Source organism: Lepus europaeus, chromosome 9 (assembly GCF_033115175.1).
Source record: "Lepus europaeus isolate LE1 chromosome 9, mLepTim1.pri, whole genome shotgun sequence".
NCBI lineage: Eukaryota > Metazoa > Chordata > Mammalia > Lagomorpha > Leporidae > Lepus > Lepus europaeus.
This window is the reverse complement of record NC_084835.1, coordinates 65,590,807-65,606,428: the sequence shown is the minus strand read 5'-3', so window position 1 is coordinate 65,606,428 and position 15,622 is coordinate 65,590,807. Positions and strand designations below refer to the sequence as shown.

The 15,622-nt window shown below is 41.6% G+C and overlaps 1 protein-coding gene across 3 annotated transcripts in view; it reads right to left on the bottom strand.

The window, feature by feature from the left end:
* Nucleotides 1-1,499: 1,499 nt before the first annotated feature.
* MYOM1 (myomesin 1) overlaps nucleotides 1,500-15,622 on the bottom strand; it is a 156,894-nt gene continuing 142,771 nt past the window's right edge. For all 3 annotated transcript variants that reach the window (XM_062201414.1, XM_062201415.1, XM_062201413.1), the window contains 7 exons: nucleotides 14,823-14,861; nucleotides 14,625-14,730; nucleotides 11,257-11,420; nucleotides 7,872-7,908; nucleotides 7,602-7,624; nucleotides 5,145-5,200; nucleotides 1,500-2,300 (listed from right to left, as the gene is read on the bottom strand). In XM_062201414.1, the coding sequence (XP_062057398.1) occupies nucleotides 2,019-2,300; nucleotides 5,145-5,200; nucleotides 7,602-7,624; nucleotides 7,872-7,908; nucleotides 11,257-11,420; nucleotides 14,625-14,730; nucleotides 14,823-14,861 (707 nt within the window). In that variant the 3' untranslated portion in view covers nucleotides 1,500-2,018. The remainder of the gene's footprint in view (nucleotides 2,301-5,144; nucleotides 5,201-7,601; nucleotides 7,625-7,871; nucleotides 7,909-11,256; nucleotides 11,421-14,624; nucleotides 14,731-14,822; nucleotides 14,862-15,622) is intronic.

Genomic DNA, 15,622 nt, shown 5'->3' with positions numbered 1-15,622 from the left:
ATATATAATTGACATTTAGGAAAACACACAATTTCCAATATTCTTATGCTATGTTTAGTAGGTAAAGTTATTGAGACGTTTTTGTTTAAGTCAGATGATAATACTTAAAATGGAAAGGAAATACACGAATTGATAAATGTAGTTTAACAAATTAAAGAGAACTTAGTTATACTCTAAAAAGCAGCCCTCATTTTTTTTCAAGGGCTAGATTTTTAAATAGAAAGTTAAAAGTGTAAAGCTGAACTTCAAGGATTTAGGAAGATGCAGGTTTTAAAATTTGTCACTTGACTCTGTTATATATTAATTTTATTAATCTAAACTCTAAATAGCCTTTCTTGTGTTCCGTTATGCTCCTTTGCATGACAATAGCTTACATTTAGCAGGTCACAGGCTCATAAATTCTTATGTGTGAGAAAGTTCCCTCAGGGTTGTTAAACTGATGGATGCATAGTTTTGGTTATACTTTCCCCTGTAGAAACAGCAGCTTGTTACCTAAGCTATCAAATCACGATGGAACAGACTTAATTCGGTAACTACAGAAGCTGAAATAGTCCGTATGCCCATTTTATTGTGAAGTCTCGCTGTAAAGATCTCTGAATACAGACACCATCTCTCTCCCTCTCTGCAGCATGTCCCATCACGTCCCTCTGCTGGAGGGCAGGGGTCTTTGAGAGAACATGCTTTGACTTCATGTGTTCACACACGTTCAGAATTTACAACACACTGTTGGGAAATCTTGCTTTCATCCGATTCCCAATCTTTGTTTTCTCCCATCTGGGCTCCAGGGGGAGGAACCGCAGGAACGGGCAGCAGGCTTTGCTTGCCTACTCCCAATTTTTCCCAACACTGGGAGCTCTGCTGCTGGCTCTTAAGAAGTCTGGCTTCCCTGGAGAGTCTTACGGCCCCTCGCCTGCACAGTCCCTGAGCACCGAGAACTGCCACTCTACCCCTCTTCTCCTTTATCTGGCTTCCCTGCAGGTGTCCACTTGGCAACCCTTTCCTTCTGGGCCCACATGTCCAGGGGTCAGCCTCTTGCTGAGGCAGGGAGAACTGCAGTCTGCTCCTGGCCAGCCCCCTCCCACAAGAGCCACTGGACCCTCAAAACGCATTTAACTTGTCATGCTCAAGAGTGAGAACAGAGCATCTAGCCCCTGCCTGGCACTCGGTGTCGCAGCGCACAGTGCACCTGCTGGACAGGTGAATTGGCAACAGTCAGGTGAGAGGCAATTTCCAGCCTCCAACTTTGTAGAGGAGAGGACGGAGAGGAGCCCCTCCCAACAGCATAAGGGAGTTTTCTTCTCTGCACTTTATTGCTGTGGCTTAAACATCTCCCAGGATTCGTGTGTGGGAAACTCAATCCCCAGAGCAACAGGGTTGAGCAGAGGCAGAGGGCTCTGCCTCGTGAACGGATCCAGGCCGCTATGCTGTATGGTGGGACTGTCACCGCAGATGCAGCAGAGGCTACCCAGGTGAGAATCAGAGACACAGATGAGGCACTGGAAAGGTGTGAGAACCATTTATTCATACGGAGGAGGCTCCAAGTCACAAGGCTGCACATCACCATGGCAACAACACCTGGACCACACCCATGGCCTCAGCAGCATGTCTCTTTGATGGGATGTTCGAGCATGGCTGCCAACCATGAGAATTTACCACCAAATCCTCATCCACTCCAGACTCTGCACAACACCTTCTTCTGCTCTCCGACCATCATTCAATATCCCTCCAATTTTATTCTGGACTTTTCCTTAAAACCATTTCCTAATGTTTGTGCTACTAATGCTATTTCCTTAACATATAATTTGTTTATAAAGAAAAACCTTTAAAGTGTTGTTAGTTGGCACTTTTAAAAAACATATGAATGAAAGATTTGACAATCCTATCCCTAACCCAGCACACAACAGGGAGGAGGAAGCGCAAAGCATTCCTTATCCTTAACCTAAACCATTCACATACAAGCAGTGCAAGTTGGCTCAGCCGGTCTTGGCTCTCCTCGCACCCCTCCGCCCAGTCTTCGGTCACTTGGACTTCTGCGACTCCGATAGGGCCTTCCTGGCCTCCTCCTCCGGGATGAACACGCTGACCGTGAAGTCGCTGGTCTCCGTCCCATACTTGTTCTTCACAACCAGCCCGTACTTGCCCGAGTCGGCGGTGCTCACACCATTGATGGTGAAGTAGGCGATCTTCCCGGCCTCGAACCTGAGGTTGCAGTGCTCGTCTGAGGCCAGCAGCTTCTCGTTCTTCAGCCAGGAGACCTCTGGGGTTGGGTCGCCCCACACAGTGCAAGTGAGGTTAAGGGCCTGCAAGGCAGGTTTTATGGAAGAAAAGGATATATGTCAGACATGATCCAGCTCCAAGATACCTGCTGGCTGGTGGTTTAGCGTGACCAGATGGAGGATAAATACAAATCTCCCAGAGCATAGTTTAAAGGAGTTACGTGTATGCCCCCGGGGGAATCACCTCTGGGCAGGCCTAGTTAGGGCAAGCACTTTCTAGGTTCTGGAATGCTTATCATCAAAGATACACAAGGGGGTTTGCTCCATTTCCCATTTCCACTTTCTCGCACAAACACATGCCTTTTGCTCTAATGTGGCATTTTGAGCTCTGTCTTAGTAGAGAAATCTCACTGTCTGCTCACTTTTGCCTTTCACTTGCATCACAAAACCCAGCAGTGGCGTCTGAACAGCTGTTTCAGATAATGTAACTCATTTTCAAATTCCATCCCTCTCCATTTTACTTCTCTCCCCAAAGGCCGTCCAATCTGTCGCAGTTGCTCTACCAAAATGCACTCCTAAGTAACATGCCCATCTGTGCTGGAACTCTCCTATTCCAAAAGATCAGTGCTAAAGCTACAGTTTTCCTTTTGTCTTTTTCAATTAAAAAAAAAATAGATAACTGTAGATTCACATGCAGTTGGAAGAAATAATAGAACCATCCTGTATACTCCTACCTAGTTTCTTGCAATGGAACATTTCATAAAACTACTAAACAATATCACAACGTGTACATTGAAATTGATACAATCCACTGGTTTTATTTGGCTGTCCCCCATTTGACTTAGACTCATTTGGGTTTGTGTGTGCTTCATTCTATTCAATTTTATCACCTGGATAGGCATGTGTGTCCACCACCACAGTCAAGGGACAGAATATTTCCATCTCCACAAGGAACTTTTTGTTGCCCTTTCACAACCACAACAATCCCTCCCTCCAAATTCCCAACCCTTTTCCTAATCCTTGGCAGCCATTACTGTATTTTGTTTCTAGAATTTTGTCACTTCAGAAGCAATCATACAGCATATAACCTTTCAGGATTTTCTTTTCCATTGGGCTTAATTCCTCCCAGATTCATCCAAGTAGTTGCATGTATCCACTACTGCGGAATAGTGAGCCATGGTGTACAGGAGGGTACTTCAAAGGGTTCAGAAAAAATGTGCATTCGCTTTTAATCCTACTTTCCACAAACCTTTTGAAGTACTCTTGCATGTGTCCCTAAGGGTCATGTGGGCTGTTTTCAGTTTGTAACTATTATGAATAAAGCTCATATGAACATTTGTATACAGATTTTTAAGCAAACATATGTTCTCATTTTTCTGGGATACCAGGGCCACAATTATTGGGTTGTGTGGTAAATGAATGTTTCATTTTTTTTTCCCAGAAATTGCTAAACTGTTTTTCTGAGTGGCTGTGTAATTTTGGTTTACATTCTCACCAGCAATATATAAGTGACTCAGTGTTTCCACACCTTCACTAGCATTTTTAAAATCTTTGTTGCTGTGTACTATATTTATTTTAGCAATTCTGAAAGGTGTGTCATGATATTTCCTGTGGTTTTAATTTTCATTTCCCTGATGGCTTATGATGTTGATTTTACTTCACATTTTTAATTCTGTTCTTGTATTTGTTGCTTATTGAAATCTGGGGCACGCAAGGAAAGAACCAGGACTCAGTACATTCACAGGAAAAGGATATCCTTCTAAGGGTCTTTTATGATCACTTGTCACCTTTTCTGTAAGAGTATCATTTAAAATTGGGTGGATTAAGAAATCTGTTTTCCTCCTACCCTTAACTAGTATTTCTTATTGATTTATTCTACCAGTACATTTCAGCAAGAAAATACGAGTCAAATTGCTGTCATTAAACTTATCCAAGCATACCAGGTATATAATTTTAGCAACTGTGATTACTAGGGGTTCAAACTTTTAACAAAATCAAACAAACACTCCCAAACGCCTTAAGCATCATGATAAACTCTTATCCATCCTTTAGGTTTAAGTTTTGATTAAAAGTGCTTTCATGTACATTGTCTCTCTTAATTCTCACTACAATCCAGTAAGCTGGATATTTTTAGCCTCACAGGATGAAGAAAATAGAAAAGAAAGCTTGAGAACAAAAGCAATCCTGCCACAGCTGAGCTTAAAATCAACAAAAAATGCAGTTGGATGAAACCTACCTGTCACTAAAGCTCTTCCATGGCCTTTGCTTTGTTACCTGTGCTCTGTCTACCTGCTGTTTGTCTTCACTGCTCTGAATTGGAAAAAGATTTTGTTCCCCTGCAAATATCTCCACCCCTCAGACTGGTATATCAAGGTTGTTTTAATGAAACACAAGGATGAAGAAAGTTAATCTAGGATAGCAATTGTGTTCATTCCCTCTTGTTGAGGTTATTGTGGAGCCAGGAAATACCAGTTTGAAAGCAAATGGAAAGAAATCCATTTTCGGTAGAGAGACAGAGCCTACAGAAATGCACACAGCAGCTGCTTCCTTCAAAGATGAGCTGTCTGCTGGGACCATCCATTTCCTATGGCATGTTAGAGGTTGTTTAATAGCATCTGTCATAGAGTGAGGATTGAACACTTGGTTTCCTGTGGATTTAAAGGGTGACACTGGGAACATACTAAGTGGCCTATATATTTCCATGCAAGACAAACTTTTATCCTGATACTTGGCCTACAAGAGATTAAAATTGGAAAACCCACTGCATTTTTAAACTTGCATTAGGCCTTTCTGATTAAGGATAAGCAGCCACAGAATAAGATGAGGTAGTATGGTAAGTATCTGAAAGTGGTATCTGCAAAGAAGGAAGTCCGGGGTGCTGTGACCTGCTTCTGGGGTGGAAGCAGGGACAGGAATGCTCCCACTCACCTTGCCCTCCTGGATGGTGACCACGTCAGGGAGACCGCCCAGCACCCGGGCACGATCTGCAAGCAGAGGCATTCCTCGTTATTCACTGCAATGATGAGGACCAGAGAGCATGCTCACAAAACCACCCCAGGGCACAGATTTTCCAATATGACCTCCCTCTCCTGACATTATCTCATCCTGTGTTCAATGTGCAAAACAAGAAGATGATCTAGTGGTTCTGGGTTCTAATCCTTCTCCACTCACACACACTGTGTGCAGGCAAGTGCCTAAATCTCTACCTAAAATACCAGCTTGAGGTCATTTTGTTCATATCAAGGATCGCTGTGGAACTTGCATGGCTATTGTCAGCCCTGGCCTTTGTGTTGCCTTGTGGGGCTAAGCTTGAGGAGGCAGAACGGATCTCTATGGAGAACCTTGAAGCCTGGTGTGGACACTGTGTGGGTTTCCCTAAAGTACAGGAGGGTACTTCAAAAGGTTCAAGGAAAATGTGCATTCTCTTTTAATTTCATTTTCTGTGAACCTTGTGAAGTACTCTCACATTTGTCCATAAGGGTCACGTGGCTGTTTTCAGCTTGGAACTATCATGAGTAAAGCTCCTCTGAACACCTGTGTACAGATTTTTAAGCAAACATATGTTCTCACTTTTCTGGCCGACCAGTACAGTACCCTCCTGTACTTCAGGGAGGGCTTTACACAAGGGAGATCTGGATGCTTGTGCCCAAGTGGCCTTTGAGGCCTTCCCTAGAGTGCTTCTTTTTTTTTTTTTTTTTTTTTTTTTTTGTCTCCTGGTAGTCTTGTTGGTGCTGTGTGGGCTGATGAGGCGCTGAAATTCAGGGCTGGGGCCACATCCTCTGGTGTGACTGCCCTGATCTCTGGGAAGTGAGCCTTCCTGAAACACACTCAATGGCGTCTTCTCCGGCAACATACCTGGTGGCTGTCATGCTTTCATTTTTAGACCTCCTTCAATTATTTCTTGACTCTTTGTCCTCATTTCTACAATCCCCTTTTCTAGTAAGTCATTCTAAAGCTTTGAGTGAAACTTGATAGTACTTTGCTGCTGATCCCAGCACACCAGCTGTAAGCCTGGCCCACCAGATGTTTCCTTGTGTGACTTGCTGCATGATGTGAACCCAGTCACTTCACTGCACGGGCCTCCGTTTCCTAATCTGTAGAATGGTGTTGAGGGGTAGGTGTTATATTAATGCGACCTGTAGGTATTAAATTTGCAGACTCTGCTCCATGGCATCAGTGAGATTCCTCCAGGGGGCCTGTGAGGAGGAGGTATAGAAGGTAGACCCATCCCAAGTTCAATTAGAAGTAAGTCAGCTTTGGCTGTAGGGAAGACTTTATTGAAATACGTGTTTCATGGCTTACAAGAGTGTGGAAACAGAGAGATGGAAAAACTAAGGTTTCTTCCAGGGCTAGAGTTCATGAACTGGAGGATCAGGCTCCTTGCCCACAAAAAAGTTCAAGAATTGAGGAAGACTGTATGTGGACATGGACTTTTCCTGGTGTATCCAGGGGTGGGAGGGACATATTTAATAGCAGATAAGAAATGTCCCCTCTTGCTCTGACACCCTACTGATCAAGCTTCCAAGCCCCAGGGGTAGCATATGCCTTTTTACTACTAGCTACAGCCTCACAAGTGCAGGGCCTGAGCTAGAAAAAAGAGGAGGAGAGAAGAGGATTGGGATGGGGAAGGCAACAGGGCAAGCAAAAAGTTCCAAGTTCCAGCAAGAAGGATCTGGGGCCACTGGGAAGTGAAGGATGATTTCCCTTCTCAGTCTTCACCTTGGTCCCCTCAAATTCCAACTTGGGGTCGACTCGACAGTTTTAACACCTTTAAAATTCTGTTTCCCACATTGAGAAAGAAACTGCAGCAGTATGAGGGATTCTGTGAGACCATTAGAGCTATCTAAAACATCTGTGTATGAAACAGTTGACAGAAACGTCTGGGTTCATGGCCTAGTCTGTTCACGTGGACTGTGTCTAGTTCAGTGACTTAAGGAAGACTTTAGTCAGCATCTTTTATCTTACAGGATCTCAGGAAAATGCTCAGTACTTTTTGGGGATAAGTGTCAGTGATTTACCCCATGTCAAATTTACAATGCTTCTTCTCTTTAATGTACATAAATTTTTCTGACAGACTATGCCTGCAAGTGACTAACAACCTATTTTTTATGTGAATTGCAGCCAAAAGATTTCTTAAGATGTCTGTCTGGCTAGGAGCTCAAGTCTAGAACTGGGTGACATTCTTTATGATGTAACCTGCGACTTTCTTTTTATAGACATTTTACTCCAAAGACTAAAATGAAAACATATGTAGAACACCAAGATTTTCCGAAAAAGGAAAAAAAAACAAAACCCACTTTTTCTCCTCCACCTGTAATCACAGTGGCAAAATAAAATTATATTTTGAATCTACACCAGGAGTAAACATGAAGGTGGTTTACTTACTTTTCTCAGCAATGGCAGCTTGTCTGTGGTTGAGAGAAACGAACAAACACACACACAAAGAAGAATTTTGTTTTAGTGTTACTTCAGAGTGGCTTAACCTTGACTGCACTCAGAAGCATTTTGCTGCTGGGGTAACAGCAGGAAGCCCTGCTTTGACTAAGCACTTGCTGAAACAAAGCATTCTTTCTAGAACTCAGCTGGGCTGGGGACTTAAGGAGTTTCAGAGCACTTCGCACAGGGAAGTGGCATTCGTTAGGAAAAGGGACTTACTTTAACCTCTGGAATTCAGCAAAGGCTTCATCATATGCTTTAAGAGAAAAAAAGAAATGTTAGAATTTTCTTCCCCAGAACTGATGACACACAGGGGCTGATTAGAATTCGCAATGCGAGGTCCTTGTGACCAGTACAGATACAGCTAAGCTGACTATGAATAAGCCTGTGCCTGTGTATTCATGCTACAGCTTAAAGTACTTAACAAGACAAGCAAAGACTTTCTAGGCAGAAAATATGAAATAGGAGATTTTAGAAGCTTTCAACTCAGCAAGAGACCTTCAACCCTTGGAGCAGAGAGGCAGTGATGAGCTATACCCAAGAAAAAATGGGAATAAAAGTCTATTTCAAATAAAATTGAATGCTTATTGCCTAAGAAGCATCCTAAGCATCAGTAAAGCTTTCTCTTATTAAGTTGTCCCTGACACCATAGCCTCTTTGCTAGACAGTTAAATGTTTTTGTGTTATGTTGTCTGGTCTAACTCTTCAGGCAAAAGAGCACAGAGAGTCCCTGAAATCATAGCATGTACCAAGATTGCCAGAAGCAATGCCTCTTATGCTATGATAGAAATGAGATGAAAGGCAAGTGAGACAAGGAAATGAGAACTGCATCGTTCTAAAATCATCACACACACCCCTCCCGAGCCTACAGAGTAAGCTACTTTGAAGACTTCAGTTAAAGCAGCAGCTTCAGTTGAAATCCCTCTCACTCCACCTTTAAGCTCCTCTGTGGTCTATGAACCATAACATTTGAAGTCTAGAGAATCCTTGGATAACACTAGTTTACCTCCCTCATCTTCCAGAAGGGAAAAAGAATCAGTATAAAGACCAGCCGAAAGTCGCTGGTCCTTATTTTTCCTTCTCTGTAAAGTAAAGGGGAGACAAGCTGGGCTAACCTAGGTTAGAGTTCAGGGCTCTTCCTTGTCTACATACCACACTGAGGAGGAGAGTGGCACAGCTGACCTTGTCTGGTGGCAGTGGCAATGCTAAGACAACCTATAGCTTTTTTTTAAGGGGGATTCAAGAGTCTGGTCGTTAAAAAAAAAAAAAAAAAAACAAAACAAAACAAAACAAAAAAAAACTTTGGTGGGCCAGAAAGTAAATTTTTAGGAGCCAGCATTGTGGTGCAGCAAGTTAAGCCCTGGCTTGCAACACCAGCATTCCAGATTGGAGTGCTGCTTTGAGTCCCTGCTGCTCCGCTCCCATCCAGCTCTCTGCCAATGCACCTGGGAAGGCATGGAAGGTGGCCTGGAGTCTGGGCTTCTGCCACCTATGTGGCAGACCAGGATGGAATTCCTAGCTCCTGGCTTCAGTTTGACCCAGTCCCAGCTATTGCAGCCATTTGGGGAGTGAACCAGCTGATGGAAGATCTCTCTCTCTCTGCCTTTCTCCCACTCTCTATCATTCTGGCATTCAAATAAATACATAAATAAATCTAAGAAAATGAGCTTTTGCAAAGCTTTAAGCTTATCCACCTACTTATTGCTTCCATTTCTATTTATTGTGTTTCAGATGGGCAGACGCAGTATGGGAAAAAAAATCCCCATCACTGTGCTTTTCTAACAGACCCGAGGTGTGGTCCAGAAAGCGCAGCTTCCTTGTGAGCAGGTGCCCCTCTTACTGCAAATCTTTCAGTGAATCTCCGCAGCTGCAGTGGGTGGGTGAAGTGAGGATGAGGGGACTCAGCCCCTAAAAGGACTCAGGGTTGAAAGTCTGCTCTCTTTACTCAGAATATGAAAAAAAAAAACAACAACCAAGAATTGCTGAGTATTTAGATGCATTTTAATATAAGAAGAAGTGGAGGAAAAGGTCAGTCCACAGCCTCCTTTAGTTACTTTAATATAGACTATTTTTTTATTTCTATAGGAAAGAATAGGATAAAGAGTATAGTGCCAGGGCAGGCAGACATGTATTTTAAATTTTTATTTGTAATTGTTCATCTTTTAACCTTTTAATTTTAAAATTTTAATTGATAATTGTGCATCACCTTTGATCTTTGCTCTTTTGAAATTCCTTTATTTCTTCTTCTTCTTTTTTAATCATTTTTATTTGAAAGGCAAGAGAGACAGAGGGAGAGAGAGAGAGAGGCAGAAAGACAGAGGGAGATCTTTCTTCCACTAATTTACTCCCCAAATACCCACAACAGATAGAGATAGACTAGGCTGAAGCAAGGATCCTGGAACTCAACCTAGGTCATCCATGGAGCTGCCAGGAACCCAATACTTGAGCCATCACTGCTGCCATCCAGGGTAAGCACTATCAGGAAGCTGGCCTCAGAAGCAGCGTCAGGACTCGAACCCAGGCATTCTGATACTGGATGCTGGTGTGACAAGCAGTGTCTTAGTGTCTTAACCACTGCATCAAATGTCTGTCCCTTTGGAGACCTTTGGTACGCATCGCTCACTACTTTCTCCTCTTCCCTACTGTCACCATTGTCTCAGCGGATGCCAAGAAAATCTGAAGCCATCGGGACCCAGTCTCTTCAACTTCCTTATATTCTCCTCAAGACTTGTCTTTGTAATTCACACTCATTTCCTCTAGTTTTGGAAGAAGAGTTCTCCTTCCTCCTTCCCAAAGTCAGTGCCTTCACCTCTGCCCTGGGTCTCAGACCTTCCATTCTTCAAAACTTGGATATGTCAATTCTTCTCCATTCACATTTTCAGTCCTTCCAACACAGCTGGTTTGTTGGATTCTGAATGTGCACAGATTTCAATAACCATGAAATGATCTTTTTCAGAGTTTGTTTTGGTGGAAGTGACTGAATCAACCTGCCTTTCTTTGCAAACATCTTTCTGAGACAGCAGTGCTTTCTCTCCAAGTTCACTGTCTCCACCTCACTTTTCACCAATTCTCTACCCACGGACTTACTGCTGCTACCATCACAGATAATTAAAACTGCTTTATTAAAATTACTGCTAGGTAAAATTCATGGGAGGTCATTGTTTTAGACTAAGCTCCTGCACTATGCCCACCAGACCAGACTAAATCAGAATAGAGTCACTTGTGCTGGGTGCTGTATAATGAAATTTTGAAATGGGAGATTCACAGCAACCAATCAGAAGGGGTCCAGTCAACCTGAGCCAGCATAAGGGACCCCTCTCTGCTTTAACACTGTAAGGAGAGTAACCTGATGCCAATCTGTGTTTTGTACTATCCTGTTTCCTTGCTCCTGTTCAAACTTCCTTACAAAAACCCACTGTTCCACCATACCTGGCAGAGCACCTGTCTACCTCATAGATGAGACGCTACCTGATTCATAAATCACTAATAACACCAATTAGATCTTTAATTTGTTGGAATTTTGTTCTTTTGACATCATCATTTTATTCTTTTTAAAAGTCCCACCCCACTATGGTAAATCCAATCCTGTAGAATATCCATTTACCTTGTCCAGAAAGATCCACTGTCTTTTGGTGTCCAGTTTTGCCATCAAAGAGTTCCATTATATATTTCCCTTTGTCATTAGGAGTGGGCTCATTGATTTGTAGCCAGATCTGTTCACCGGTGACCCCACTCTTAACTCTGTCTGAGTACTTAATACCAGTCCCACTGTTAAAACAAACCAAAAAACCCCATCATTACTATTTGCTTGCATCTCTAGTTGATCTCTACTTTGTCTCTTATTGTAAGTTTTAACTTCATGGCTTAGAGGATTTCAAAAAACATGACAGTTACATCTGTCATTCTTCTGCTTCATGCATGTTGCAAGTCCTAAAGCACAGAAGTTAGATTTCAAGGCCCTAGATCTAACAATCTGAACATTTATTTAATTTCCAATACAGTTGGGCAGGGGAGATTGCAACACTTAGACTTACCAGTGGTACTAATTATTTGTTTTTGCTTAGATTTATTTATAGGAATAAGGGAATCCCTATAGCTAAGAGACCAAACTATATATGATTTTATTGCATATTTCATGTAGATGATCTATGGCTATAAGTCAGATTCTATAAACTAGTTAAAAACACACGTGGAGGCTCACCTATGCCTGAAATCTATTGACATGTGTTGTTATAAAGCTATTTCAAATATGTAAATATGAACTTGGTAGTAGAGCTGAAAGTGAATGAAAAGTAGAATTTCTGCCAAAATGAATGAGACATGTTCTCCATCCCTAGATGTGAATTTCTTAGTATTCTACAGTAGGGTCATGAATAGACCCATGCATTGTATTCTGTACAAGATAATGAAAGAGTGATAACTCTTATAGATGAAGCAAGAGAATATATGCTCAATAATGTTAAAAGAAACTTTATGAAGAGTTTGTAAAAATGTGATGTGGTAAGAAAAAAACAACATACAGCACCCTTACAGTAACAATGATTTCTAGAGAACAGACTGGAAAGTGGCACCCTCAATGTCCATACTTATGGCTAGTGGAGTTATGAATGATACCACATCATGGATTCTTTCTAATCTGTAGTATAGGATTATAAATGTGATTTCTAAAAGTATGTTACCTTTGTAGTTGCAATAATCAACATGTACCTTAAAAAATAAAATTTTCCAACAAAAAATTTCAAATATTTAATATTTTTATACCACTACCTTCTTTAAAGAGTATTTCTTTGCCTGAAAAAAAATTAAAGATTAAAATGTCATTAAAATAAAGGACTCCATCAGAATGCCACAGAGTTTAGCCTGAGCAATAGATATGTCTTAAAGAGTTAGACAGAAAGATAGTTTCTTGCCTTACTATAATAATCTGTTTGAATTCTTTAATCTCTGGCCAATGTGCAAAATAATGCCTTATGTTTATAAAGCACTTCAGATAAAATAAGCTTTATTGTTCCAATTTTATATAAGAGAATATGAAGACTCAGAAAATTAAATGACTTGTCACAGATCACAAGGGAAAGCAGGAGCAAAGTCAAGACTAAAATCCACTTCTAGGTTTTTGTCCTATACGCCACATAGCTACACATAGACAGCAAAGACAATCCTTGATTCTGGAATCATTCATAAGTCCACAAACACACAAAACTTGTGGAGCAGGCTAGACCAAATAACGTAAGAAGTTTATGACTTGCTAGTCTAATAGCAGTTTCCTCTAAACATATTTTCAATGTCTTTATTTTTGGAACAAGTAATGTTTTCTGGGATGATACAAAGCTTTTTTGATTCATGATTCAACTAATTTTACTCCTCTCATTCTTCATATTGGTACATTAGAATGTCCTAGATGTCACAGAGGAATTTCCTCAAATTTGATCCATTTTAATTTATAATTACTTTCCTAAAATATATTCTGAAAGAAACAGAACAAGTGAAGAACTAAGTGTTCTTCACTGGAATTCTATGACTTCTCATTTTTAGAACTTGGGAAATGATTAACAATAATAATAAAAAAAACACTGTCCAATATAACAGTAAAGCCATTTTGAAGAAAATGCAAATGACTGCTTTGGGGATGCAGCTCTGGTGCACTGTTGTATATAGATGTTTAATGCAACTTGAACATGGAGTGGGTACTACCATCGTGAGCTGGGCTCTGGTGTGAGGCTGCCTGGGTTCAACCTTTGATATAGTTTGAATAGGGCTTGTCCCTTCTGGCCACTGAGAGGTAGTAAGAAGTAGAATGTGAGTCTGACTATGGTGTTTGGAGGTGAGGAGGAATAGATGAACTCATCAGGGTGGAGCACTCATGACTGAATACCGGTGGATTTATAAGAAGTGAGAGAGACCGAAGGGTACACACACACTGACTCTCTGTCTTGAGCCTGAGCTTCTTCATCACTAAAGTGAGGGGGACCTACCACCTAGAGCTGTGAATATGAATGAATGCATAGGATCTAGTCCTGTATTCAGTTCTCTTACCTTCTTACCTTGGGGAAGTGCTCAGTTTTTGTCCCGTGCCCATTGAATGTGTCACAGAAAGAAACATTTTATCTGTATCTCCCTAGGATGCCACAGGACCAACTTCTCAGTTGCGCTCTTAGGAACATTTGGTAGTTCCGAAGGAGTGCCTGCTGCCTCCTAAGAGTGCACTGACAAAGACTGTGTTCTAAGAGATTATCCATACCAGGTGTCTGTTCTCCTCAGCTCAGGATGCTTCAAGGAAGCACAGAGGTTATGGACAGACTAAGGATTGTAAAGGGGTGGACTGGTTTGACATAGAAACTATTCTGGCTCTTGGAATCCTAGACATGAACCTGAATGGAATCCCCTTTGCAACTCCACAAACGTAGCCTGGGATAAGAATAGATCTTTAGGCTCAATTCTGTTCAAATACATTATCTCCAGCATCATCTTGAGATCTCTGGAACCTTCTGAGGGTAGAGAGAAAACATGCTAATGCTCAACTATGCCAATGGGTATAAACAACATCAATCTGAGTACTTAAAAAAAATCTGAGTACTTCTCTGGGGGAAGAATCATGGTGAATGATCATTCATTCATACAGTGGGCAATTTAGTATCTGCTGGTGTACACTGCTTCAGTATTGTGTTGGACCATAGCATGAATTAGCCAAATGAATGTTACACTATAGAGATGTTTAATGAATTATGATACTTTTTAGATCACAACAATATGCTACAGCCATCACTGGCCTCACCATGCATGTGTTGAGGGAAAGAGTGAGCCTCACAGTAAGGGAATGGCCCAGTTGTTAGTGTCCTGTGCTGGTCAGTGTCAGACCTGAGAATTAAGAAGCTTCCTTACCTGAGAGGAACAGACGACTTATTCCCCCACTCTTCCCACCCCCAGTAGAAAAGGCATTTCCACATAGCGTGTAGGGTCCCGCCTACTTACTTGTGCGACCAGTTCACTTTCAAGTCGTCCACGTAGTAAGTCACGAAGGAGTACAGCCGGATGCCCTCAGCTGTGCTCTGGATTTTCAGGTCTGAGGCAGATAGAGCTGAAAGAAGAAAATAGAATATTTCATGCAGCTGTGAGCCCATCCTGGCAGGAGGATAATGAAGCACTGTTGTGAAAAAAATGTCAACTTACCTATTGTTTTGCATACTTCAGACATCAGTTCTTGGAAGGCTGTGGGCAGAGGTTCAGAGCCAAAATTTCAGCATTAGAAGTCAATGTAAGGTCAAATCTGAAATTGCCAGTCTCAGAAATTCCCTTTGTGATGAGAGTAATTAGACACAAGTAACAGTGTTGACAAATTGACAGCAACTGCTCTTTGAGAAATGACTCAATTTTTACCAGGTTTAAAAAGATCTCTTCTTATTTTGGTATTTTCTCTCTTGAATTCTTTTTACCTATCACTCTGTTCACATTCTAGAAAAAGAGCCAAAATGAGATTTCCAGGAAAGTTCTTGGCTTTGGATTCTCTTCTTGTTAAGCCCCAGGGAACCTTAGTTTACAATAGAGGAGGTTTTCTTGTGTGTCTCATGAGCTCATAGAAATTAACCCTCAGGGTCCCTGGTCCTCCTGAGCCTACGAAGGCTTCTGGTCATAAGCAGTTAGCTCCACCTCCACCAACAGAAAAAGGGCAATCGAAGTCGGACTCCTGCTGTTTGATAGCAGTACTTTAAAAGACCTTGCTCTTGAACAAAATTAGAAGTGTGGGCATCACATGTAGGTTCTCATTATCATGATGCATTTCTTCTCAGTAGTCTCTGAGATAAGGAAATTGCTTTCCTGCCCTGTGAGGCTTCAGATTTCATATAGAAATCTCTCTCGCCACCTTTATGAGTGGACTATGTTTCCACGTGCTTCTCACAGAAGTTTTTGATTCTGGGACATTTTTATAGGGTTGGAACAAAAATGATTATTTAAATTACAAACAGACTCCT